The 24,642-nt window shown below is 47.1% G+C and overlaps 2 protein-coding genes across 4 annotated transcripts; both read right to left on the bottom strand.

The window, feature by feature from the left end:
* Positions 1 to 75: 75 nt before the first annotated feature.
* acss2 (acyl-CoA synthetase short chain family member 2) lies at positions 76 to 15,006 on the bottom strand. 3 transcript variants are annotated; one of them, XM_062391399.1, is made up of 19 exons: positions 14,323 to 15,006; positions 12,814 to 13,009; positions 9,134 to 9,225; positions 8,689 to 8,792; positions 8,342 to 8,414; positions 7,354 to 7,429; positions 7,097 to 7,199; positions 6,143 to 6,190; positions 4,654 to 4,791; positions 4,390 to 4,560; positions 4,138 to 4,271; positions 3,736 to 3,868; positions 3,527 to 3,583; positions 3,304 to 3,384; positions 3,101 to 3,209; positions 2,923 to 2,991; positions 1,932 to 2,108; positions 1,680 to 1,754; positions 76 to 1,489 (listed from the first exon to the last, which is right to left on the bottom strand). In XM_062391399.1, the coding sequence occupies exons 1-19, from the start codon at positions 14,447 to 14,449 to the stop codon at positions 1,362 to 1,364; spliced, it is 2,091 nt and encodes a 696-aa protein (XP_062247383.1). In that variant the 5' UTR covers positions 14,450 to 15,006; the 3' UTR covers positions 76 to 1,361. The 3 variants fall into 3 exon arrangements, with proteins under 3 accessions (XP_062247383.1, XP_062247384.1, XP_062247385.1); XM_062391400.1 differs by having other exon boundaries at positions 6,143 to 6,187; XM_062391401.1 differs by lacking the exon at positions 6,143 to 6,190.
* A 1,783-nt stretch (positions 15,007 to 16,789) lies between these two features.
* On the bottom strand, positions 16,790 to 24,585 carry mapre1b (microtubule-associated protein, RP/EB family, member 1b). The gene is made up of 7 exons (XM_062391430.1): positions 24,423 to 24,585; positions 23,113 to 23,245; positions 21,290 to 21,435; positions 20,146 to 20,347; positions 19,949 to 20,058; positions 19,694 to 19,846; positions 16,790 to 18,473 (listed from the first exon to the last, which is right to left on the bottom strand). The coding sequence occupies exons 2-7, from the start codon at positions 23,231 to 23,233 to the stop codon at positions 18,420 to 18,422; spliced, it is 786 nt and encodes a 261-aa protein (XP_062247414.1). The 5' UTR covers positions 23,234 to 23,245; positions 24,423 to 24,585; the 3' UTR covers positions 16,790 to 18,419.
* Positions 24,586 to 24,642: the final 57 nt, after the last annotated feature.

Here is a 24,642-nt window from a genome sequence, read left to right as displayed (position 1 = left end):
CCCAAGATCGAGCTGATGGATCTGAAAGAGGTGGAGCTTTTCATGAGGTGATAAAGAAAGAGGCGGAGACAGAGGTCAGAGGTCACGTCCTTTTACTGCTCGACACCCACAGAGACATGAAAACAAGAAGAACAGAAAGTGTCCGACTCATTACACGAGAAAAACATGACAATCAAACTTTAGAAAATGAAGTCAAAACGTCAGACTAAAGTATTATTCAATGAATTCCTCAGTTAATCTGTGGATTGTTTTTGATTCATTAGTCGTCGACTTGATTTGATCACATCAGAAACATTCTCCAGATCCGGAGACGATCTCCGATTCCTTCAGATCCAAAACCCGGACGTTCTCAATTCGTTTATTTTCTTTTACAATTTGTTGGAAAGTGACTGAAGCAACTTTTGTCAATGAATTTAAAGTGTTTCCTTGTTTCAGCAGCAGAGATGAGGAGCTCAGGTGAAACACGCAGATGGAAACAGATGTTTAATGAAACCTTTTTCTTCTCTTGAGGACACATTTGGCTCGAGGTGTTTTTCTTTCCTCTACATGTTTGAGCTCGGCCTCAGACGGGAGGAAGCTGCTGAGCGATGGAAACATGTTGCTGGTTTTTCATGGTGACAGACACACATCAGTTTCTTCCCCTGACATGATTCTTTAATAAAAAGGATCTTGAATATTCAAATGTTCCCTTTGATTCCGGCTCAATGTGAAGGACTCATATCGTTGGTTAGTGAACGAGCGTTCGTCTCCTGAGCCGCGAGGAGCTGGACTCTGCTGTTTCCACCAGATCCTCCAAATACAATTAAAATACTGAAGAAGAAAACGAAGGCGACCAACGTGCAGACGCACAAACACAAAAGATCCTCAGTCAAACACAAGAGGAAACAAATCTACATTAAAGAATTACAATGGAAATTAAAATGAAGCTTTTTCAAATGAAGCAAATCCTCCGTGTGAAGAACAGGACGGGGGGGGGGGGGGCCCTGGATCTATGCTTTGACTGAGAGTTACACGTTAAAGTATTAATTGGCTAAAACAAGACTCCGCCTCCAGCAGCGTCCGGCTGCAGGACGGTCTTACCCACTAACGACCTCTAGCTCCTCCCCCTCACTGGAAGCTTCTATCAGCATCCTCTGGACACTTCATCAACCGGTTCAATCCAGATGCTGACATCTGTCGTGATGTGAAATACACAACGACGTCATGTTGAACACGTGCTGAGCAGGAGCTAGAGGTTGTTATCAAGTTAAGACCGAGTTCAGAGAGCTCCTCCTCCTCCTCCTCCTGTCCTCCTTCTCCATCCTTTGTTCAGTGTGTGTCTGTCGTTGTGTAGCCGCCATCGGAGCGAGGATCCCAGGTCGTCACACGCCGGCTCCACATCTGTTCTGGAAGAGCTGCTCGACCACCGAGGAGTCGGCGAGCGTGGAGACGTCCCCCAGCTCCCGCTCGTCACAGGCGATTTTGCGGAGCACCCGTCTCATGATCTTCCCTTCAGAGAGAGAAGAGGAAACAGAGAGAGAGAGTGTGACAGAGAAGGAGCACGGAGCACTTGAAGAAACTTCTTGATTTGACAGTTTTCTGTTTGTTGTGAGCAGCAGTGAAGCAGCACTCCTCTTCCTCTTCCTCCTCTTCCTCCTCCTCTTCCTCTTCCTCCTTCATTTCTCCTCCTGTGAACTGACCTGATCGGGTCTTGGGGAGTCCCGGGGCGTTCTGGATGAAGTCCGGCGTGGCGATGGCACCGATCTTCTCCCGGACTGTGACGACACAGAACACAAAGCTCATCAGACTCAAACTCCCACACACAGACAGAAGAGGCTCCTCCCCTCACAGATCTACATGGCTGTCACATCTGAGCTGGACCATCAGATCCTCTCTGTTGGAGAAGCTCCTCCTCCCTGAAGACCACGCTCAGTGGACTCCTCCACGTTCACCTTGTTGTTTGAGTTCTGCCTCCAGCGAGCGGCTGAGCGTCAGTCCATCGTTGAGCGTCACGAAGCAGTAGAGGCTCTCTCCTTTCACCGGATGGGGTCGACCCACCACCGCCGCCTCGGCCACGGCCTCGTGCTCCACCAGCGCCGACTCCACCTCCGCTGTGCTCAGCAGGTGACCTGAAGGAGCAGATGGAATCAAAGGGTTGAGCAGGACCAGGAGGATCAGACCAGAAGAGGGGTTCTGGGTCAGACTGAACCAGGATCTGTTGGTCTGCACTGAAAACACTTTGATAGTTTGGACCAATCACAGGAAGGAGAGACAGAATAAAACAAAAGAAGAAGAAGAAGCTGCAGTCTTCACCTCCGATGAAATAACGTTTGAACCTCGATGTTGTTCACTTGGTGCATTTGACCTAGTGTTGAGTACTGTAGTACTGTTTGGTACTGTAATACTTTTGTAGTACTATAGTAATGTGTAGTACTGTAGTAATGTGTAGTAATGTGTAGAACTGTGGTACTGTAGTAATGTGTAGTACTGTGTAGTAATGTATCACTGTGTAGCACTGTAGTACTGTGTAGTACTTTAGTTATGTGTAGTAATGTGTAGTACTGTATAATACTGTAGTAATGTGTAGTAATGTATCACTGGGTAGCACTGTAGTACTGTGTAGTACTTTAGTTATGTGTAGTAATGTGTAGTACTGTATAATACTGTAGTAATGTGTAGTACTCTAGTAATGTGTAGTAATGTGTAGTACTGTATAATACTGTAGTAATGTGTAGTACTCTAGTAATGTGTAGTAATGTGTAGTAATGTATCACTGTGTAGCACTGTAGTACTGTGTAGTACTGTCTAGTACTGTAGTAATGTGTAGTACTCTAGTAATGTGTAGTAATGTGTAGTAATGTATCACTGTGTAGCACTGTAGTACTGTGTAGTACTGTGTAGTACTGTGGTACTGTGTAGTACTGTGGTATACAGGGTTCTGACCTGAGACGTTCAGCATGTCGTCGATCCTCCCAGTGACCCAGTAGTACCCGTCCTTGTCTCGACGGCAACCTGTGGGATGAGAGCGTCATGACTCCTGACGGCCACCAGGGGGAGAGCAGTTCTTCTTCTACAGATAAACAGTGAGCTGGTCATGTGACACGTTCTGTCTTCCCCTCACCGTCTCCAGTGACGTAGTATCCTGGGAACTTCTTGAAGTAAATGGTTTCAAACCTCTGGTGGTTTCCAAACACCGTCCTCATCACTCCGGGCCACGGCTGCTTGAACACCTGTTTGGAAGAGCAACACGGGTCAGTCCACCTCGGGACTGGAAACCAGCGGGATCCTGGGAAAACATACTGGTGTAATGATAAAGGTCCTGACCAGGTATCCCTCGCTCGGCCCCTCCAGCTCCTCTCCGGACTCATTCAAGATGGCCGGCACCACTCCGAAGAACGGGAACGTCTGGACGACACAAACAAAGGAAAATGGAAAATGGAGGAAATGGAAACACAACACACAGGAAACGTCTGGTGACATCATGAGGAGCCGGGGAACCGACACGTCCCAGCTGTCAATCATCACCCAGCTGTCAATCATGACTCACAGCAGATCCAGGCTTCATGGGTGTTGCTGCAGGAAGAGGAGTCAACACGTGTCCGCCCTGAAAGACACAGGAAATGGTTTATATCCCAGTGTCATTGAACCGCCTCTCCAACAGGGGGCGCCACACCTCCCAGTCTGCGTCACCTGCTCCCAGTGAGGAAGTGACAAGCGCTGGTCCCTGTCCTTTAACAGAAGACTCTTCAGACTCACCGTTTCCGTCTGCCAGAAGGTGTCGACGATGGGACACCTCCCCTCTCCCACCACGTTGTAGTACCAGTGCCAGGCCTCCGGGTTGATGGGCTCCCCCACCGTCCCCAGGACCTTCAGGGAGTCTCGCTTGAACCTGGGGACAGAGACGGGGCGAGAAGACACAGACACCAGGACTCTTTAAAACTGCCTCCGTGATGTGGACCTGATAAGTCTGTCCCAAAACAAGAGGTCAATGAGAAGACAACCTGACCTTTGACCTTTAGTTACCAACGTCTACTCTGTTCTTCCTGGAGTGAAACTTTCTACACGTTGATGAAGACGTAACGTTCACGAGGGTGAAGAGATCCGGACATACAAACACGCATCACCTGATGTTAAACACACAACCGGACGAGGACTCACTTCTTCACCGGCTCGCTGCCGTACTTCATCAGCAGCCGGATGGCGGTGGGAGCCGTGTAGAACTTGCTCACATGATATTTGTCCACAATCTCCCACATGCGGCTCACGTCCGGGTAGGTGGGCAGGCCCTCGAACTGCAACCGCCCAGAACAAGGTTCAATGGTCAGTCAGTTAATAGAAACCACGATAGAGCGACCGTCGGCTGCAGTGTTTACAAACAGGAAGTGGAGCCGTCCCACAGCCGGTACTCACCAGCACGCTGGTGGCGCCGTTGGCCAGAGGGCCGTAGGTGATGTAGGAGTGTCCGGTGATCCAGCCGATGTCTGCCGTGCACCAGTAAACATCATCGGGCTGGTGGTCGAACACCAGTTTGAAGGTGGTGGCGGTGTAGAGCATGTAGCCGGCGACTGTGTGAAGAACTCCCTGCAGACGAGAGGACGGAGGGAATGTTCCTGAGTCTGTGAACCCACAGTGAACTCAGGTTGTGAGTCGTTGTGTCTCACGTGTGCGTTGTACCTTGGGTTTGCCGGTGGAGCCGCTCGTGTACAGGATGAACAGCGGATCTTCAGACTCGCACCACTCGGGTTCACACTCGTCTGAAGCTGCTCGGGTCAGACTGAGCCAACACAGGTCCACGTCAGGGTTCCACGGGACCTGGGAGGACATTAAATACACAACAAACAGCACGTACACACAGAAGACACACAAACATGGAGTCAAACAGAGAGACACACGGGTAGAGAGGACAAACGTGTCAACACCCAGTTGACCATGAATTCCCTGTCAATCACAATGTTTCTAACATCTAAACACAAAGTGAAAGAAAGTTAGTTTAACAAACACACAAACGAGCAGAGAGAGAAACGAGTGAGAGGTTTGGATCCGAGTCACAGTGACAAACACTGAAGGTCATTTACTGTCTGGATAAAAACATGTCTGGACCCCTGGTGGCTGAGCAGGGTAGGACATGAACCCTCCAACTCCATGTTAGCAGATGGGACGATAAATTAATGTTCATCATGATGATCTGAGGCTTGGTTTTAATTAGTCCTATAAAATGGGCTGCTCTATAGGCTCCGCCCCTCTACCAAGGCTCCGCCCCTCGCACACATGTTCCTGTTTGAACGAGTCGGACCCAACAACCTGCTGCTGCTTCACACACTCACTACAGGACATGAACAGACATGTCTTCTGGAGATTTCTTAAGTTGTAGTTTAATCCAGAGAAGATGTGACCAGAGAAGAGGAGAAAACACATTTAACAACTATAATAACTATAAAGTTATAATTATATAGTTTAGTTCTGAAGTGAAAGAGAATTTTCATTAAGAAGAGAAAACACTGCAGTCGAGGGTCAGAGGTTAAAACTGAAACAGAACCAGTTCACAACAGAAAACTGTGTTAATCCACAGCTTCACACAATTTACATTTTATTCCAATAACTTCAGACACGACAGAAATCATTTAAGAACATGAGACACTTTCCTGATGTTATCAATTTAGGAGAATTTTATTCTGTTGTATGATATAACAGTAAATATTTAGTGAGGTTTTTAATTTAATTGCATGTTTTGTGATTGTGTTTCCTTCACCAGCAGCTGCTTCTAATTTCATCTGAATGGAAAAAATATTTAATTCTAAATTCCAGAAAGATAATTTCTCATGTTCAAAAAGTCGTCTGAACTGTAAATAATCACGAGAATATCAAACTGCTGTTTGGTAAAATCAATAAAGTTGTGACCAGTGCATCATAATTTGTAGTTCAATTTACAATTTGAGTTGAAAGACATTTATTTAAAACAGTTTTTAACAAATAAATGAAAGTTAGGATTAACGTTTTACTTTGAAACTCAATTTATTGTTTTTACCTTGTTTACAGCAGTAAAATGTAAATTCTGTCTGTGGGTGAAACGTTAATAAGCAAACAAACAGAAGTTCAGTGTGGAGGGAGGAGAGGGAGGAGAGGGAGGAGAGGGAGGAGAGGGAGGAGAGGGGGATGGAAATACCTGCGGAACAGGACGTGTTTTCTTTATTCTCCCTGTCTGTTTCTCCTGCTGGACAGGAGTGAGGAGAGGAGGAGGAGGAGCAGGAGGAGGAGGAGGAGGAGAAGTTTATGAGGGAGAGTCGTTATTTAAAAACCAAAGTGAAAACAAGCAGCGTCCGACTGGTGGAACCAACGGAGAAAAGATTAATCAGCTTTAAGGGTTGATTCATTAAAAACATAATAATCACAGAGAAAAGACACAAACAGAAAAGTGTTCATCAAGTTCAGGATCAAACTGTCTGTGGAGAAAAATTAATCTGTTTAAATCTTTGTGTCATCGTGAATTAATCCCATGAAAAGACCCCGAGCAGCAAAGTGCTGGTAGTGACCTACAGACGCATTCTGTCTGTGACCCTACTGACAGGGGAGGGGGAGGGGCTTCAGGCCGAACGCTCTGCTGCTCAGTGACCAGTTCAAAGGTTGATGCTCCTCCCACTCAACATGAAGTGAACTAAACAGAGCTAACACAGCTAGCAGAGCTAACAGAGCTAACACAGCTAACACAGCTAACACAGCTAATAGAGCTAGCAGAGGTAACACAGCTAACACAGCTAACACAGCTAACACAGCTAGCAGAGCTAACAGAGCTAACAGAGCTAACACAGCTAACACAGCTAACACAGCTAACACAGCTAACACAGCTAATAGAGCTAGCAGAGCTAGCAGAGCTAACACAGCTAACGTGTAAATGTCCCAGGTCCAGTTAGTCTGAGACGCTCAGTGCTGGTTCTGGTCTGAAACCATCAGCAGAGTCTGGGCTCATGTTGTGTCCCTGCTGCTGAGAGACGCTCGTGGTCCACATGTTGACTTGCTGGTGGAGGAGGTGACCTCACATAGAACAGATGTTTCATAAGGGTTTTACGATGGGATGATTGACACATGACAGACTCAACTGACTGGTTTCTAACTGGTTTACCTGCAGATCAGGACAGGCTCGTTTGGCTGGAGGAGACTGAGACGTGTCCTCTGCCTCTTTGGACAAGTGTCTCAGCATGATGCACTTGTCCAACGGGAATCCCCTGCAGAGACAGACACAAGATTCTCTTACCACTGGTTCATCAGGTACAGCTTGGATCTTAAAAACAGGTGAACTCTGTTAAAATGCTGCTAAAGCCTAACAAACATATTGTTAATAATAATAAATGTGTGTGTGTGTGTGTGTGTGTAGCTCACTTGTCTCTGCACTTCTGCAGTGCTTCGTCAGCTAAGAGCTTCAGGTTGATCAGCTTGTCTCCTCGATAGAACCCGTCTGAGCGATGCAGATTCAAAACGTGATGAAGCAAAATTAAACACCGACAGAACAATGCACTCAAAAGACATGTAGATATATGAAACTTTATCATTTTAAATCAAAGTCTGAGAACCATAGACACAATATAAGACATGTAAGTGTGTGTGTTTCCTAATCACAGACCATTAGCCCAGTGGATTAAACAGGTTTCCTTCCCCAGGCTCTAGATAATAAGACTGTACATGAAGCCGAAACAAAACCGGATTCTTGGGCCTGAAGGAAATCATGCTAAGCTAACTTTAGCATGATTGAGACCTAATATGTAATATTTTAACATATTTAAGGCTTACCAGCAGAAACCCTGCCTTTCCCAGGATGCATTGGATGGCGGTCATGAAGCTAACAAGCTAGCGAGCTAACAAGCTAGCCATCCTACCGGTTAAACTGCGGAGATTATGTCGGATTATTTGGAAAAATAATTCCGACTCGATACGTCCACGTGAACGATGCCACAACAACAACAACTTAACAAGTCACCACAACAACAACAACAACAACAACAACTCAACGAGTCGCAGAAGTTTATGAACACGAGTTGCTGATGTCATCAAACCAATGATCATTTTACAATCTGCTCTAAATAATAGATTTTAAAGTGAACTTGTCAAAACACTATCTGACCTTTTTATGATTACCATATTAAATATCTCTCTCTCTCTTTATATATATATATATTCATATTATTGATCCGTCTGTCATTCCTGATCCGTTTCCTTTGATCCTCATATTCAGTAAATGTAAAGTGTTAAATCCAACATGTTGTTCACACACGTGACGAGGTGAAGAAGCTGAACCAGCTGGTCAGAACCAGTGATGGATTTCTGTGATTATTGATATGATCTGCAGATGGAAGGTGTTTCCTCCACTGACCTGCGGTGATGAGCAGTGAACACTGAGAGTCCATGATCCTCTCACACAGAGACTCAGCAGAGAAACCTGCGAACTGGACACAACAGAGTTAACACCGTCCTGCACACACTGACATGCGTGTGTCACGTGTTCACGTGTTCACGTGTTCACGTGTGTCACGTGTTCCACGTGTTCACGTGTGTCACGTGTTCCACGTGTTCACGTGTGTCACGTGTTCCACGTGTTCACGTGTGTCACGTGTTCCACGTGTTCACGTGTGTCACGTGTTCACGTGTGTCACGTGTTCACGTGTGTCACGTGTTCACGTGTTCACGTGTTCACGTGTTCACATGTTCACGTAGACGCACCACGATGGAGTGGACGGCTCCGATCCGAGCACAGGCCAACATGGCCACCACCAGCTCCACCACCATGGGCATGTAGATGGACACACGGTCGCCCTTCTTCACGCCTGCAGAAGAAACACACAAGACTTTCACTGACTCCGACACACACACACGAGTTTCACACACGAGTTACACACACGAGTTACACACACGAGTTACACACACGAGTTACACACACGAGTTACACACACGAGTTACACACACGAGTTACACACACGAGTTACACACAATCAATCAGGATGTTTAATAAACTAAAACTCAGGATTCTACAAAGAGAAATCTCCTCTGTGGATTAGTGAGGTCACGATGAGTCGGTTTCATCAGGTCAGTGTCAGCAGGGATTCGACCAATCCCCTCGAGGCAGTGACGGGTGGGGGTGGGGGGTGTGTGGGGGGGGGTGACCTACCCTGAGACTTCAGGACGTTGGCGAAGCGGCAGACGCTCTGCAGCAGCTCCCTGTACGTCACCGTCAGCTCATCCCCCGGCTCGTTCCCTTCCCTGAGGGGACAGAACCACACATGAAGACCGGCTCCTCCCTCACCACACACGTCAGAGAACACTTATTATTATTAACATTAATATCTCCTGGATGGTTGTTTCCTCTTATTCAAAATAATCTCTCACACTGAGCTCATAAAACATTGAGTGAGTCCCACGACTCAGGAGCTCAGAGACGAGCAGGAGGACACCGAGAGACGAGCAGGAGGACACTGAGAGACGAGCAGGAGGACACCGAGAGACGAGCAGGAGGACACCGAGAGACGAGCAGGAGGACACCGAGAGACGAGCAGGAGGACACCGAGAGACGAGCAGGAGGACACCGAGAGACGAGCAGGAGGACACCGAGAGACGAGCAGGAGGACACCGAGAGACGAGGAGGAGGACACTTCACGCTGTCACGACTCATTCACGTCTGTCCGTTCCCCAGATAATGGTTTTAATGTGAAGTTCTTACTCGTGTGTGTCTGTGTGTGTCTGTGTGTGTGTCTGTGTGTGTGTCTGTGTCTGTGTGTGTGTCTGTGTCTGTGTGTGTGTCTGTGTGTGTGTGTGGAAATAACAAGTTGACTCAGTTCCTCAAACGTCCAGGATGATTCTCTGTTGTGAAAATCCAGAAAGTTGAGACGAGTAGAGTTTCACAACTGAGCTGAAGTTTAACAAACGTCCTTTCATCCAGAGTGGGGACATGTCTGTCCTGTCTCTGAGTCGTGGGGATGACAGTGGAGGAAGAGACGAGATCCAGAGACACAATCACAAACCATGAGACGGACACATCATGTGACACTGAAAAGATCCTTCATATAAAATGATCCCTGGAGATGATTCCACTCGTCTCATCGAGGTTGAATGAACTGTTCTTTACTTTACCCTCGAATGAGACCTTTATATTTACAGACTATTTAAAAACTTTATATTTACAGACTCTTTCGAATCAGGAGCGGCTCCTCTCTACGGTTTTTTTTTGGGGGGGGGGGTGTTCAGCTGCAACATGACACTTCACCACTAGATGTCACTACATTCTACACACTTAACCTTCAACTGAGGTCAAATCCAGACAAACATTGTCATGTTTTTCTGAAAGTTCGTTATCGTTTATTCCTCAAATGGGCCACACACACACACGTGTTCACACACACGTGTTCGCACGCACAAACATTCACACACACACACACATCCCCCCCCCCCCCTCACTTTCTATTGGTTTCCAGCCAAATACCAAAAGCCTTTGAGAGAAACAGATTGTAAGATCTTCCTGGTTCAGCAGCCGCGAGGGGAAAGTCTTTCTTTTCACACACTGAAGTGGTGTGTGTGCTTGTGTGTGTGTACTTGTGTGTGTGTGTGCCTCATGTTTCTTTAAGAGTGTATTTTTGGAGTTAGTAGTGGCGAGCCTGCGGCGCTGAAAGGTCTCTGTGACCCAGTTGGGATTTGCATTCAGTGAATCCCGACACGAGGATAAAGCTCTGACCTTCATGATCAAATCAACGCGATATCTGAGCTGTTGTGTTGTTCACGTCGAGGCCGACACACAAAGCACACACAACAAACGCTGCTGGCACGTGGGTGTGAGTGGAACCATCGGATGGGTCATTAGACGATGGGTCACTGACATGTCAGAATTAACGCAGGATGATTAATTTGTGGAATTAACGATATACAGAGACAATGGGGATTTTCAGGTCATTCAGAAATTGGGGATTTCTTCCCCGTGATAAATATGATAAAAAGTTTGAATCATTTGACAGCCCCAGTAAAAACCCTCCCACCAAGTCTACATGCTAGAGAGAGCCTCCTCACACGGAGGCTGCAGGTCTAGTGTTAAAACACATCACTGCTGCTACGGTCACATGGAGCGTCCACAGCTTCTGAACCAAAGCTCGAGAAGACACGTCCTCACAGCCGGGGACAGAGCGTCTCTGAAGTGTGTGATTCTCATGTTAAGAAGCAGAAGCAGCACATTGACCAGGTGGGACTCGAACCTTCTCCCACAGCTCTGTGCAGCCTGTAGCAGAAAACCTGCTTCTGTGTGGTTCAGCTGTGATGAACCTGCTGCAGGTGACACGCGTGTTGACACAGGACTCCGTTTGTGGGAGAACCTGATCTCTCTGGAGGTTCTCTGGAGGTTCTCTGGAGGTTCTCTGGAGGTGGAGCTAGAGCAGCTGATACAGATTCAAATCTGACAGAGCTCTTTTTGAATAAATGTGTTTCAGGTCAAACTGGATCTTTTGCAACACGTGGTGAAGCTCAGAGGAAACCAGTTGTGAAATGAACATCTGGGGATTTCTCACTTGATTACATCACAGGGTAACTTTACTTCATGTTCTGGAGGAGAAGCTCGTTCTGTCTCATGACATCTGTCCCTCTCTGTCTCTGTCTGGTCCTGTTTGTTGTGGCATCGGTCAAGGACGCCTGGTGACATGTGATTTACAGCCCCCCCCCCACACACGCAGCAGTGAGGTGATATTCAGGTCGTTAACTTGGACTCGAGCGGTGACGACTCAGACTCTGACTCAACTCTGATGGCTTCTTACTTGGAATTTGGAGACTGGGTCATAACAGTCTAACACAATAGGTGGATGTTGTATTACACAGATATGACCTCGTTGTCTTTGGTAATTTGACTCCATCTTTAACCTTTAGTCTGTCGTCACATTAAGAAAGAGACTCTGTTATCAGGCCACACCCACACGAGCTCTGTAAATACGACTGATAAGACCGTCTCATAGTAATTTATGACTTTACAGTTATGCAGATTGTATTTGTCTGGTTGTCGCCCGACTTGCCCTCGAGGATAAAACGACTTCTATGGTCTCGTAATTATTTCAACTAAATCTTGTCTTTCATGTTATATGCATTTAAAACATGTTTCATGTAAATCACCCTAAACTGCAGATTATGCCATAACAAATGCAAAACACATACAATTGCTTATTGAATAATATTGCAGAATTAAAACTGAAGTTTTTTATGTGACAATGTGACATTTACTCTCAAACATTTGAACGACTGAAGCAAATTCCTGCTTGAAAATGACTTTTAATAATTAACCAATGATCACACTGCTCAGTTCTCCTTCTGATCCCTGAAGAGACTTTATTACTTTGGACTACGGTTGAAATGATTTCATCAACCACTTTCCTGTCTGTCCGTCCCCCCTCGAGAAGCTCGAGGAAAAGAAGTCGAGAGAGAGTGGGTCAAAGAGGAGGATGAAGAAAAGAAGCAAGTTCAAAATGTTTTCACCAAATAACATCAGACAAGAGAACACGTGAGCAGGTTGAGTCCAAGAAGAAAATGATGCTGCAGATCGGAGGACACATGCTTTTGAAATCTAACATAGAAAACTGGTTTAATATTTACTGCTTCTCCAATTCATGATTCAAAGATTTCACTTCTTTACCCTGATATTTATATAAGAGTTGAGCAGAGAGAGAGAGAGCGAGAGAGAGAGAAAGAGAGAGAGAGAGAAGGAACAAGAGGAGGAATGTGAGAGGAAGGGAAAGACAATGGAGAGAGGACAACTGAAGCTCCATTCACGATCTGTGAGTTAAGGGGGGGGGGGGTGATACAAAGAGCACGCACACACACACTCACCAGTAGAAGGCCACTCTGTCGCCCAGCTTCCTCTCGTGCACGTTGCGGTCCAGCAGGTTGTAGCTGATGTTGGTCGTGGCTCCTTCCATACACTTCACAAAGATCTCTCCTTTGGTCACGTCGAAGTTGTACTGGAGCAACGGACCCGTGTGCTTGGTCTTCCAGAAGAAGTCTTTAGCGATGTCTCCCCAGAACTCTGCAGGTGAGAGAGCGGTCAGAGAGCGGTGAGAGAGCGATCAGAGAGCGGTCAGAGAGCGATCAGAGAGCGGTCAGAGAGCGGTCAGAGAGCGGTCAGAGAGCGGTGAGAGAGCGATCAGAGAGCGGTGAGAGAGCCGTCAGAGAGCGATCAGAGAGCGGTCAGAGAGCGATCAGAGAGCGGTGAGAGAGCCGTCAGAGAGCGGTCAGAGAGCGGTGAGAGAGCGATCAGAGAGCGGTGAGAGAGCCGTCAGAGAGCGATCAGAGAGCGGTCAGAGAGCGATCAGAGAGCGGTGAGAGAGCCGTCAGAGAGCGGTCAGAGAGCGATCAGAGAGCGGTGAGAGAGCGGTCAGAGAGCGATCAGAGAGCGATCAGAGAGCGGTCAGAGAGCGGTGAGAGAGCGATCAGAGAGCGGTCAGAGAGCGATCAGAGAGCGGTCAGAGAGCGATCAGAGAGCGATCAGAGAGCGGTGAGAGAGCGGTGAGAGAGCGATCAGAGAGCGGTCAGAGAGCGGTCAGAGAGCGGTGAGAGAGCGATCAGAGAGCGGTGAGAGAGCGGTGAGAGAGCGGTCAGAGAGCGGTGAGAGAGCGGTCAGAGAGCGGTCAGAGAGCGGTGAGAGAGCGGTCAGAGAGCGATCAGAGAGCGGTGAGAGAGCGGTGAGAGAGCGGTCAGAGGGTGAAACCATGAAAACGTGGAGACGTGCACGAGGCTGTTGCTGATGACACACAAACAGCAAAGTGTTGTGTGTTTGTGTTACTGGGAAGCTTCTTCCACACTGAACTGGAGGTGCTTCGTAGAGTGATGGTTGATCCTGTTGTTCTAACAGAATATAAATATAAACTGCCACTAACAGAAAGTGCTGAGTCAGGTTTTCTCTCATTAGAAGACTCACTTAATTAACAATGAGCTCAGCATCGACACATTTAAACTATTTATTCATTTTTAAATGAAATTTGAATGTGATGTGAGAAATGTGTCCTTCATGCTAGGTACTGGTTTCTACGCAGGTCACTGGTTTGAACAGAGATGACCTTTAAGTGACCTGCCCCCCCAAGAGCAGGGTAACGTGCTTCTTTAGTGACCGAGGATGCTGTGATGTTGTGTTCATGCAGCTTGATGGGCTGCATGAACACAACATGAACACACACAATGGTTCTGCTGTCACTTCCCAACTGGGAGTCACACCTCTAACCAGTACGCGCTTCGTGCTCCCGGCCTACAGGTCATGTTATCCCCGTGCGGGTTGACAGGGTGACGGGTCAGGCTGTGTGGATGGAGCCGGGCAGCTCGCTCCGGGGCCGGGCAGGGACTCACCGTCGGGCCGCTCGATGGAGCTCGCGTACAGCTCCTTGTACCGGTCGAAGCTGGAGACGTGCGCCTCCTTCTTCAGGTCCTCGGACCCGTGGAAGACGTCCTCCTTCGGGGCTTTGTCTGGAATCATGTCGGTGCCTCTTCACCACGATGAGAGACCGATCCGCTGCCGGAGCAGGGCTCTGACACCCGGACGCTTCCCCCCCCTCGAGCGGCACAATGAAGCGGTGCAGCTAGCACGATGCTAGCAGCACAGCTCATCCACACTTCCGGATTTTGCAGCGCGATTTCACTTCAGACTCCGCGTGCAGCGCAGTGAAGTCCGGGTCGGTTCTGCTGCAGCTCCGGGTCGGTTCTGATTCAGCTCCGGGTCGGTTCTGCTTCAGCTCCGGGTCAGTGTGTTCTGGTCTGGTGCTGGAGTCCTGCACGCGCACACACTGACACACTCACTCACACGGTGCCCCGCTAAGCTAACAGGCTAAGCTAGCTCAGTGTAGCTGCAGCGGAGGAGCAGGACGGAGACGAGCTGCTGATTAAACAAAGAGAGAAGCTGGCGGAGGAGCAGTTTCCAGTCCGGACTGGGAGGTTACTGGGAGGTGACTGGTGCTGTTTCCTGGTGTTTCACAGGACCTGTCTGTCCCCGCTGCTGCTGCTGCTGCTTCTTCTTTGGCTCAACTCCAGCAGCAGCCAATCACAGCTCAGGGGCGTTCAAGTGCCGCTGGCAAAACTCTGAATTCACATTATTGTTGCGTTCAGGTTTTTCCAGTAGAAGTTAAAGGTAAACACACACAGTAAAAATATGGCCGATCCATTAAGAAAGATTTTCTTAATACTCATAATTAGTTTTCAGTTCAGTTTGTGTTACAGTTTTTGTTTACTACTTCATGTAATTAAAATGATCTTTAAAGCATCTCTTGATTGACAGCTGTGGTTTAAAAGTTTTTAAAGGAGACAAGTGAGTTTAGAAGAAACAGTAAATAAACACGATTCTGTGTTGACAAGGAAATTCTGTTTTATTATTTGTACGAAACTTGATTCCAGAAAATAATAAGGTAAATCAGATTTTAATAAACATCAGAGTCTGTGTCACTCAGATGGGTGAACCCTATGAGGGCAGAGGTCAGAGGTCAGAGTGATGTCACCACTGATTTGAATCAAGGCCTCAAGATGATAACATATCCCACGGCAACAAAGAACTCATGAAGCTCGTTAACACTTTGACAATAAAACACACAATCACTGACCCGTCGACAACATATAAAACACTTTACAGCTGATTGTCATCCCTTAAAGATTCTCATCAGCTGACCAGTCTGCAACTGAGCCACAGCGCCCCCTGCAGCCACATGTGGGGATGAAGTGGTTTTCTTTTGTAAAACAAAATTGTATGAATTTGTTGAGCTGTCATAACGCTGGATATTACCCATGATCCTCTGCTTCCTGGACCAGAAGAGCTGCTGCTCAGAAAACCTTCGGGTCTTTAGTTTCATTTCAACTTTCTTTCAGTGTAAATATTCAGCAGCTGTAGCTGATCTGTAATCTGTTCACCTGTGTGTTGATTATTAACTGTTCAACCAAACCAGACACTTCCTTTTTTCAGCTTCTGATGGTAATTTGAAAACATGAGAAACATCTTAGACATTTAATCGATAATAAAATAGATTAAATGCAGATCGAAGTTGATTGATTCAGAAACTCTGGCACATCAGTAGGTTCCAAATAAAATAAAATTGCTACAATTGAACTTTTAGAGAAAATCTGCTCATCACTTTCAGTTTGTCGTTAAGCTGCGTCTGTACTTCAGGTTTGACTTTCAGCTGCTGAGGCAAAATCTAAATAAGAGATTCTTCTAAAACCTGAACTGTGATGAAAAATCCAATCAGCATTATTTTGTACTTTGGTTCATGAAGATGTGATACGTCTGAAACTCTCAGCAGTTTCCCTTTATGTTCTGAACATTCAGAATAAAATACGACTGAGTGAACAGAGATCAGAGCAGCAGGTCTGCTCCTCATCAGTGAGTCACATGTACTGAGGAAGAGGAGGCAGACTGAAGGAGGAAGGAGATCCCACAACAAACAACTACCTTATTTTCATGCTGCATTTTCAAAATAAAATAAAGACCACCACAGAGAAAACAAGTGGGACATTGTTCAGACGCGAAAGATGAAATTCCGTCAGCTCCGAGTCCCGAGTCCGATTCTAACAACCGAGCTCCAACATCAAAGTCACAGACTAGAAGAACTAAGACGCTTGTAACTGAAAACACAAAGCTCAGATCCACCCGGACGATGTTTGGTTCCACTAACATTTAGCTACAACACCTTCAGAACATGTTTATCCAAAGACGAACGTGATCGACTGGACAAAGATCTTTAATTTGACAGATTATTAATTTGTGCGTCTCTTGGATCTTTCACTGGAAGACAGGCGCTCTGCCGCGGCAACACATCCGAGCCTTCGTCAGAAACTTCTCCAACTTACTTTATTTTCAGAACACATTTAAAAACACGACTGTAACAGCACAAACATTTACCCAGAACAGCAGACACAGAAAAGTGAAAGGAAAAAAAAGTTATGAAGAATATTTACTTTTGGAAAAAAGTCTTTATGAATAAGGCCATTAAGATAAAGTTGTGTGTTTTACTGTTTGCGTGAAATCAACTCTTGTTCGTTTCTAATCAGATACAAACTTGTCAGAAATTATGTTACAAAAACTGGTCTCAAATCAGATCCACAATAAACAATATCAATAAAAAAACGAATCAGGGTGTGGAAGTAGAAAACACAGGCGGACGCCCTCAGCGCTGCATCGTGAAGGTTGAAGGTTCAGATCCATCACACTTTGTTTTGAAGTTGCAGTGATGGACCTGGAGAGGCGAGCGGCTAGAGGAGCAGCCGCAGTCCGAGCTCACAGTGTTCGTCAGGGGGCTGCTCTGGATCCATCGTCCGGGCGGAGCCAGTCAGATTTGTGTTATTGGCTAGGGGCTGATCAAAGGCCACTGGTATCAAACAGTGCATTTTCCTTAAAACAGACTTTTCCAAAAAGACAAAAACATATGAAAACAATCATGCAGTCTCTAACTTTATTTTAGCACTTTCTTACTAAACATTGGCGTGTTGATCGAAGGCCACCGCCTGCAAAGCTTCGGACTCCTCTTTAGGGTCGCCCGGAGGAGTAAGCCACTTTCCTGGTAGAAAGAATCACACGGTTCAAAGCGTGAAAGGTGAAGTGGGAGCGGGTGAGCGGCACAAACACGAGCTGCTGCGAGGAAACAGCAGCTCCAAAGAACTGAACTCTGCCAGGCCGGGGGGGGGGGGGGGGGGTTAAACACGAGTATCAATTTACAAAAGCTCATTTGAAACTGAACACGACAAAATCAACACGGAGAAAATTCATCACAGGTGGAAAAAAGGCCGAGAGAAGAACCCGCCTGCTGCCTGGTCACAGGTTCGATTCCTTCACATCTTCTGTGTTTAACTTTCTGCAAACTGCTCATCAAATGATACTGGACGCCGGTAATCACCACCAGCTGGAAAGATGCTACGATTGATATTAAACTCAGCCTCCGTTGGGGAAGGTGGTTTTTCCCCCTCATTATTTTCCAAATTAATAAACTGCATGACGAGGAGACTCGGGGGGGACGTCTGGGACTCGACAGCCGGGTCTTCAGAAGTTAGTCAGGTTTGATTTGTTTCAAATGTTTTAACACACGCACACAGAACATCACTGTGTTTATCACATGGACTTCCATTTCTAAAGCCAGATATGTAAATCACTATCTGGTTTGGGGACGGTTGGGATTCCAGGCGGGGGGGGGGGGGGGGGGGGGGGGGGGCAGCTGTGTGGAGAGCAGTGGCAGTGACCGAGGCTCGATTGTTGATAACTGGTCAGAGACCTTTGGTGGAAGAAGGGTGGAGCTGTGAGGAAGAAGTCCGGCAGGTTGGGAGTCAGGTTCAGGACAGAGGAAGGTGGCGAAGATGAGGGGCCACAAATCCAGATCAGGTTTGGTGTCGGATATAAAAACCAAACAGGGCGTGAGGAAGGATCTCGTTTGTAGACCAGGGCGTCAGAGACAAGCTGCTTGTAGTCTGGAGCTTTAAAACTCCTCTGGCTCCTCTGACTCCTCAGCATCAGGTATCACAAAGCCATCCTATTGAGAGAGGGGGGGGGGGGATAGAAAGAGATAGAAGGGGAAGGAGGGAGAGAGAGAGAGATGAGAACCAGAGAAGGTTCAGCAGAACCAGTATTTTCAACATCCAGCTCATCAGATAAGGTTTGAGTTTTAAACTGTTTTCAGACCTGCAATGAAGTCTGAACACGTTCCTCACATGTTCCTGACATGTTCCTCACATGTTCTGCAGGTTCTGCACGCTCTGCAGGTGAGAACAAATGTCTGGGTCAGTTGCTCTGGATATTTTCTGGAACTTGTCCCATTAAAATGTGAGAAACCAGCAGGAAAACGTCCAGAGCAACTGAGCGAGTGGAGGTTTCCAACACATGACCCGTTCCCTCACCAGTCACTGCATCAGTGGAGCTGTGTGAAGGCTGGTGAATGATTTAGATCCTCACAGGAAACAGAAAGGGTCACTAACCAATCGATATATCCCATCATGCATTGCAGCATTGAAAGGAGGACACATGTCGGACTGAGGGATTCTTCTTTTTCTTCTGCTCCTTATCAAAAACCCAAACCATTTTATTTATACACTTGGATATAAATGCTAAAAACTTATTAAAGTATTAATAGTAAGTTTAAAATAAACACTAAATGAATTCTGGGAGTGTCCAACGATGATTTCAGACACAACCTGGTTCCCTGCTCCTGAAGCAGCTCTCAAACCAATGACAGTGGGTTGATACTCCAGCTTACGGTCTTTATGATTCATACTTTCTTCTGATCTAGAATCAGTGATGATTCAGTAATCATCACTGATTACTGAGCCTCAGTAAACGAGCTGCAGGACATTCCTCTGGACATCAGCAGGAACATGTCACAGAGCCTCACATTCTAAATAAAGCTGGTGATGCACTTTATGAGTTCTCTTACCTCAAGTTCAAACCATGTTCAGAGGTTCAAAGAAAGACGACTTCACTCACCGAACAGAACAAAGATCTGCATTAGACTGAGGAGGACACTGAGGTTCACTGACTGGTTCTTTAAGCTCAGGTCAATATGGAGACTTGTCCTTCAGTGAGGTCCCGTTGGAATAAGCCTCAAAGCTCGGTACCATTTACAGACATGTGTTTATGAACTGCTTCACGCGCTGCAGTTTGAATTTAAAACAATGTGTAACTCAATCTTTAAAATGAAAGAGCATCCACAGCTTTATTCACAGAGGAGACTCCAGCCGGATGGAAGCAGGAACTCACGTCTGTGGCGTAGAGGATGTCGATGATCCTCTGCAGGGTCGGGTCGCTCTCGCCTTCCTTCTCCTGACAGATCAGCTCAATGTTCCGCAGCTTTCCAAAATAAAAGTCTCTCTCCTTCTCCATGTCCGAGTAGGTGGATCTCAGGATCTCCAGCTGTGGACAAACTCCTCATTACTCATCGTTTCTACTTTGACTTCCTGTCCAGTGACTGGTCTGGATTTAGAACGTTCTCTTTCTGTCCAGTGGTGCGCTCACCTCGTTCAGGAGCTCCGTCCTCTCTTCATCGCCTCCGCCCATCGCCGTCTTCCTCACGCTCACCGGAGCCAGCTTAGGCGCCACCTTGGCTACGGGTGGCCTCTGAGGAGCTGAAGAGACACGTGACAGAAGATCGTTGAAAGACGGAAGCTACACAAACATTCCTCCTCACATGGAGACTCCCTGACCACACCCACCTGGATTCAAGGCCTTCTTCGGGGGTTTGTTGAAGGCTGACGTGGCGGCGTTGGAGGAGGACACGGCGTCCTGGCCCTGCCTGGCCTCCACTGGATCGTATTCCTTCCCATCGTAGTTGGCATCAAAGAACTTTTTAAACCACTGGACGAACTCAAAGTTGTCCTGAAACTTCCCCTTCACCAGTTTGTCCACTGGAATGATCTGAAAGAGCAGAGAACCAATCAGCAAGAGGTTGAGAGTTGCTGAGTCATCGTTTCCAGCTCAGTTTCTGCTCGTCCAGACTAAAGCACCGGACCGGAGTTTACAAACTAAAACCAGAAACTTATAAAACTTCTTCATTCAGCGACACTCAGAGCTGAACAGTCACCAGACACATCAGAGAGTTGAAACCTGAAATACTCTGAGACTACAGAGGATCACAGACCATGACTCAGCAGGTTTCTGAACCTAAATACAAATCATGTGAAAGAGAAACTGACCAGGGAAGAAAAAGACGAACTAAAGAACATGAACAATGTTTCTGCTGAAACACGCACGACAATATGAAATCAAACAAATACTGAGGACTGGAGGAAACTGACAGACAATACACACACCTTACATGTGAGACCACAAAGTCCACATCAAACACACAATATGTAAATATGAACACACTGATGTGCTCGACATGTTCTTCTGTGTGAAAGATTTCAAACAGCCAGAGTCACGCATTAAAAACAAAGGACCGACAGGAAGTGGCTCATGAATAAATTACAGCAGCAAAGGAAACCAGTGGAGCAGGACACGCCCTTCTTTCGTCTGTTTGACAATATCAACACAATGTGAAGTTATTACTAATTCAACTGGTCTTCTATTGAAAGCCTGTAATAATGAAGAAGAGCTTCCACTGATGAAGACGTGACGTTTGACTTCTTTTCACAGATCAGCAGCATCCAGCTCCCCCACTGACCCGGGGTCAGATCTTTATAAGGGAGTGTGTGTTGAAGTAAGGATTTATTAGGATATTTAGAATCAGGAACATTTCATGGAATCGGTCACGACTACTAAACTTCTGTTATCTTGCCATCCTTCGTCCGAGGTGAGCAGAAGCTGACATTTCATTGTCTGTAAAGATCAGTTTTGTGGGTGTGTGTTATCACCTACTTTGTCAACTCCCATCTTTTTGAAGGAGACCTGCAGAAGCTTGTAGTTGTGGATGTATTCGTGTTCCAGCTTGGCACCGAACTTCACCTTCTTCAGAGGCACCGAGTTGGGGAACAGCATGTCCATGAACTGGCAGTAGGCTCCACCTGCGGCAAAGACAGACCATGAAACCTTCAGCTCTTCAGAATGAACAGTCCAGTCGTTCCAGGGCCTGAGGAGTACTGGAAGATATGAAAACGACCTGCTCTGTTCATATTCATGTTCCTGGATAAACTGGACGTCGCTTCTTCTGCAACCAGGAAGTGAAAACACCTGAAGCTGGTGAGTCTGAAACGATGAATGTGGCAGAAAACCTCCAAACATCAACTCATGTGCTGCTGCTCGGGGCGTCGACCTGACCTCATGTGGGCGACGCCATTTCAGCCACAGGTTCGGTTCTATTCGTCTTATCATTGGCTGTTTGTGTTGTCTGTCAAAACACGGATGGGATGAGTTCTATCAACGGGTCTTTAATTTCTATCGAGGAAAACTTTCTATCTGAATAATAATCGATATGGTTTTATCAGCCAGTCTTAGGCCTGTGAGTTGAATGTTGGTGGATTCCTGAAATGTGACGAAGGATAAAAACACTGATCATCTTCTTTCTTCAAATCTTATGTGTAGAGACATTTTCACAGTTTGTCTCCTCGTCTTTAACCAGATGAGACGTCCTCTGTTCTTCAGCCTCAACAAGAGTCAAACTACTGAACCTTTAACAGGTGGAGAAGGTAGAGACCTCAGAGACACAGGTGAGGACCCGTCTCCAGGACGGACACCAGTCCAACAGATGTCCCGTGTCTCAGAGGACATCAGAGAGATCAGAGTGTTTACAGCTTTGATCAGAATCAACACTTTGAATCAGAACTGAAGATCAATGAGCTGAGGGATTATTGTCAGTGATGGTCGAGTCTCTGAGGAGACGTATTGTATATCAAGCAGACTTGTTGTGATCATAGTCCACGATCAGGATTCACCATCTTCACATGTCAGATCAGAGGAAACCAGCAGACCTCTTAATGATGCATTCTGAACCCATTCCATGAGCACTGTACTGCCTGGCTCAAGGGCTGATGAGCAGTAAACAGATGTGCACCATCCTCAACTACTCTGATAATCTGAGGAGCACATTGGAGGTAAGTAAAGTCAAACTATGAGTTGACTTTACTTATCTTAACCCAGTGACCTCCTCCTACATGTGACCAGTGACCTCACACCTTCGGCCTCGTCAGGAAATTAAGTGTTGAACTCATTTCTGATTCTGGAAATAAAACGTATACATTACTACATCCATACAGAAGATAGAGGCTGTAGATGTTTATTATATAGCTTTTATTTTGTAGTAATATCTGCCTCTTATGTTGATATGAACTCTTTATCTGCAGATGAAACAGAAGTTGACTAATCTCCCCGTCCACCTGGGACTAAAGTCTCCGTCCTCCTCTGCTCTGAACTTCTAATCCCACTCTAAGAATCTGAGGATTCAGAAGTTAACATCTGCAGGGCTACGACACCAGCACACACAGGAAGCTGGGTGTGGATCCCAGTAGAGACGTGTCAGCAGGTCATGAGTCAGGTGGTGTCACACTGTCTGGGCCGGGTGCACATTAAAACAGAACCGCCTGTAAACCAGGGTTCAGGAGTCAGCGGGTTCATGGGTCCGGACACAGGGTCGAGTCCCTGCCAGCATCATGCAGGGGGTTGTGATCATGTGACTCTTAAGAAAGAGGCAGAAGGAGCTGTATCATATCATATATCAAAACCCAACCCTCTCATCCTGGCCTCACCTGTGCACAGCATCTCGATCTTGGTGAGGTTCATCTGTAGAGACTCATTGATCCAAACCAGCATGTCATGGCGACTCAGGTTGTCGCTGGTCACTGAGGTGGAGTACACGTTCACAGCCATGGTCGTCACGTGCTGCCATTGAGGAGACAGAAGAATATGAGGATTATTACCATTTACAAGAGGACAGTTGGTCTGCTTCACCAGTAACTGTCGTATCATCAAAACAGTACAGACACATGTTCTCCCAGCATGGCAGGTGGCCCAGAGTCGGTTTGAATCCTGGTGTCATTCACCATGAGGAACTTCACACTGGTTTGTGAGGAGCCATGACTGAGACCTGAACCGTGCACAGCAGAGGCAGTTATGACTTCATAATAAATCACACTCATAAACATCTGTCCAGTGAATAAGCATGATGTCATTCATCAGTCCTCTGGAAACATGTCCACAGTGAATCCACTCACACCTCGTTGTGTTGAAATGATACAACAATGAAGTGTGTTGTTCAGGTTATTCAGATTTAAGAAATAAACTCACCAGGGCTTGTATCTCTGGACAGTGAGATCTGTGAATTCATCTCTAATAAAACATTTGATTTATGATTTCACTGGCTCATCTCTTTTGACAGGAGACGTTCCATCAGATCTACTGGTGAATTACTGTTAACGGTCCTGTAGGAAGTGTGTGATACTGGTGACTGGTGGAAACAGGACAGAAACCAGTGACCTTTAGCCTCTGGTAACATCCAGGCTGATAAAGTCCCAGCAGCAACAGGCCACGTCCAGGAGCCTGGAGGCTAGCGTTAGCCACAGCTAGCCCCGGCAGCTAGCCCCGTCCGCTGCAGCCTAGCTCCCGGGACATGCAGCTTAGCACGCGGCTACTGACCCGCAGCTACTGACGCGCCCGCTCGACAGCTGAGGGCCAGTTGTCAGTTGCGCCCTAATGGCGACGGACGCTGAGCGCGGACTAGCCCCGCGTAGCTGGCTCCACACCGGCTAACGTGAGTCATGAAGCCCCCGCCCTGAACCCGGAGCACCGCGTTAGCCTCAGTTAGCTGCTCATGCGACAGACTTCTCCATGGAGTCCGGTTCTCCGGGCTCCTCAGCGACCACCGGAGGCTGCTGCACCCGAAGAACCGTCGCTGCTCCCCCGCTGACTCTAAAGGGCGCATCCCGGTCCGCTGCTGGCGAGCTAGCATGTTAGCTAGCAGAGCTTAGCCGCCTCGCATTCCGGCTCCGTAACGGGACCGGGGAGCAGCCGCCCTTACCGGGGGAGCAGGTGCCCTTACCGGGGGAGCAGGTGCACTTACCGGGGGAGGAGTACCGGTCACGTCTGTCAGACACGAAGATGTTTCTCTGGTATGGGTTCGAGTCCTAAAAAGCCAGTGGGCGCTGGGAGGACGTTAGCGGCTCTGATGGTGGAGCTGCTGCTGCTTCTGATGCTGCGACTGCTGGTTCCTCTTCCGGTTCCTCTTCCGGTTCCTCTTCCGGTTCCTCTTCACCGGCAGCGGAAGAACCGGGCTCATGACG

This window comes from Platichthys flesus, chromosome 7 (assembly GCF_949316205.1).
Source record: "Platichthys flesus chromosome 7, fPlaFle2.1, whole genome shotgun sequence".
Taxonomy (NCBI): Eukaryota; Metazoa; Chordata; class Actinopteri; order Pleuronectiformes; family Pleuronectidae; genus Platichthys; species Platichthys flesus.
This window is presented reverse-complemented; position numbering and strand designations above follow the sequence as displayed.

What these genes read in the sequence shown, in the direction of transcription:
- acss2 (XM_062391399.1), bottom strand. Translation starts at nt 14,449, where the DNA reads ATGATTCCAGACAAAGCCCCGAAGGAGGACGTCTTCCACGGGTCCGAG. An exon ending in GAGCCGTCCACTCCATCGTG is followed by an intron (nt 8,415 to 8,688) that starts GTGCGTCTACGT and finishes TGTTGTGTCCAG; the next exon opens with TTCGCAGGTTTCTCTGCTGA. An exon ending in TTCACTGCTCATCACCGCAG is followed by an intron (nt 7,430 to 8,341) that starts GTCAGTGGAGGA and finishes TGCATCGCTCAG; the next exon opens with ACGGGTTCTATCGAGGAGAC.
- mapre1b (XM_062391430.1), bottom strand. Translation starts at nt 23,233, where the DNA reads ATGGCTGTGAACGTGTACTCCACCTCAGTGACCAGCGACAACCTGAGT. An exon ending in GATCGAGATGCTGTGCACAG is followed by an intron (nt 21,436 to 23,112) that starts GTGAGGCCAGGA and finishes TCTTTGCCGCAG; the next exon opens with GTGGAGCCTACTGCCAGTTC. An exon ending in AAAAGATGGGAGTTGACAAA is followed by an intron (nt 20,348 to 21,289) that starts GTAGGTGATAAC and finishes CTGCTCTTTCAG; the next exon opens with ATCATTCCAGTGGACAAACT.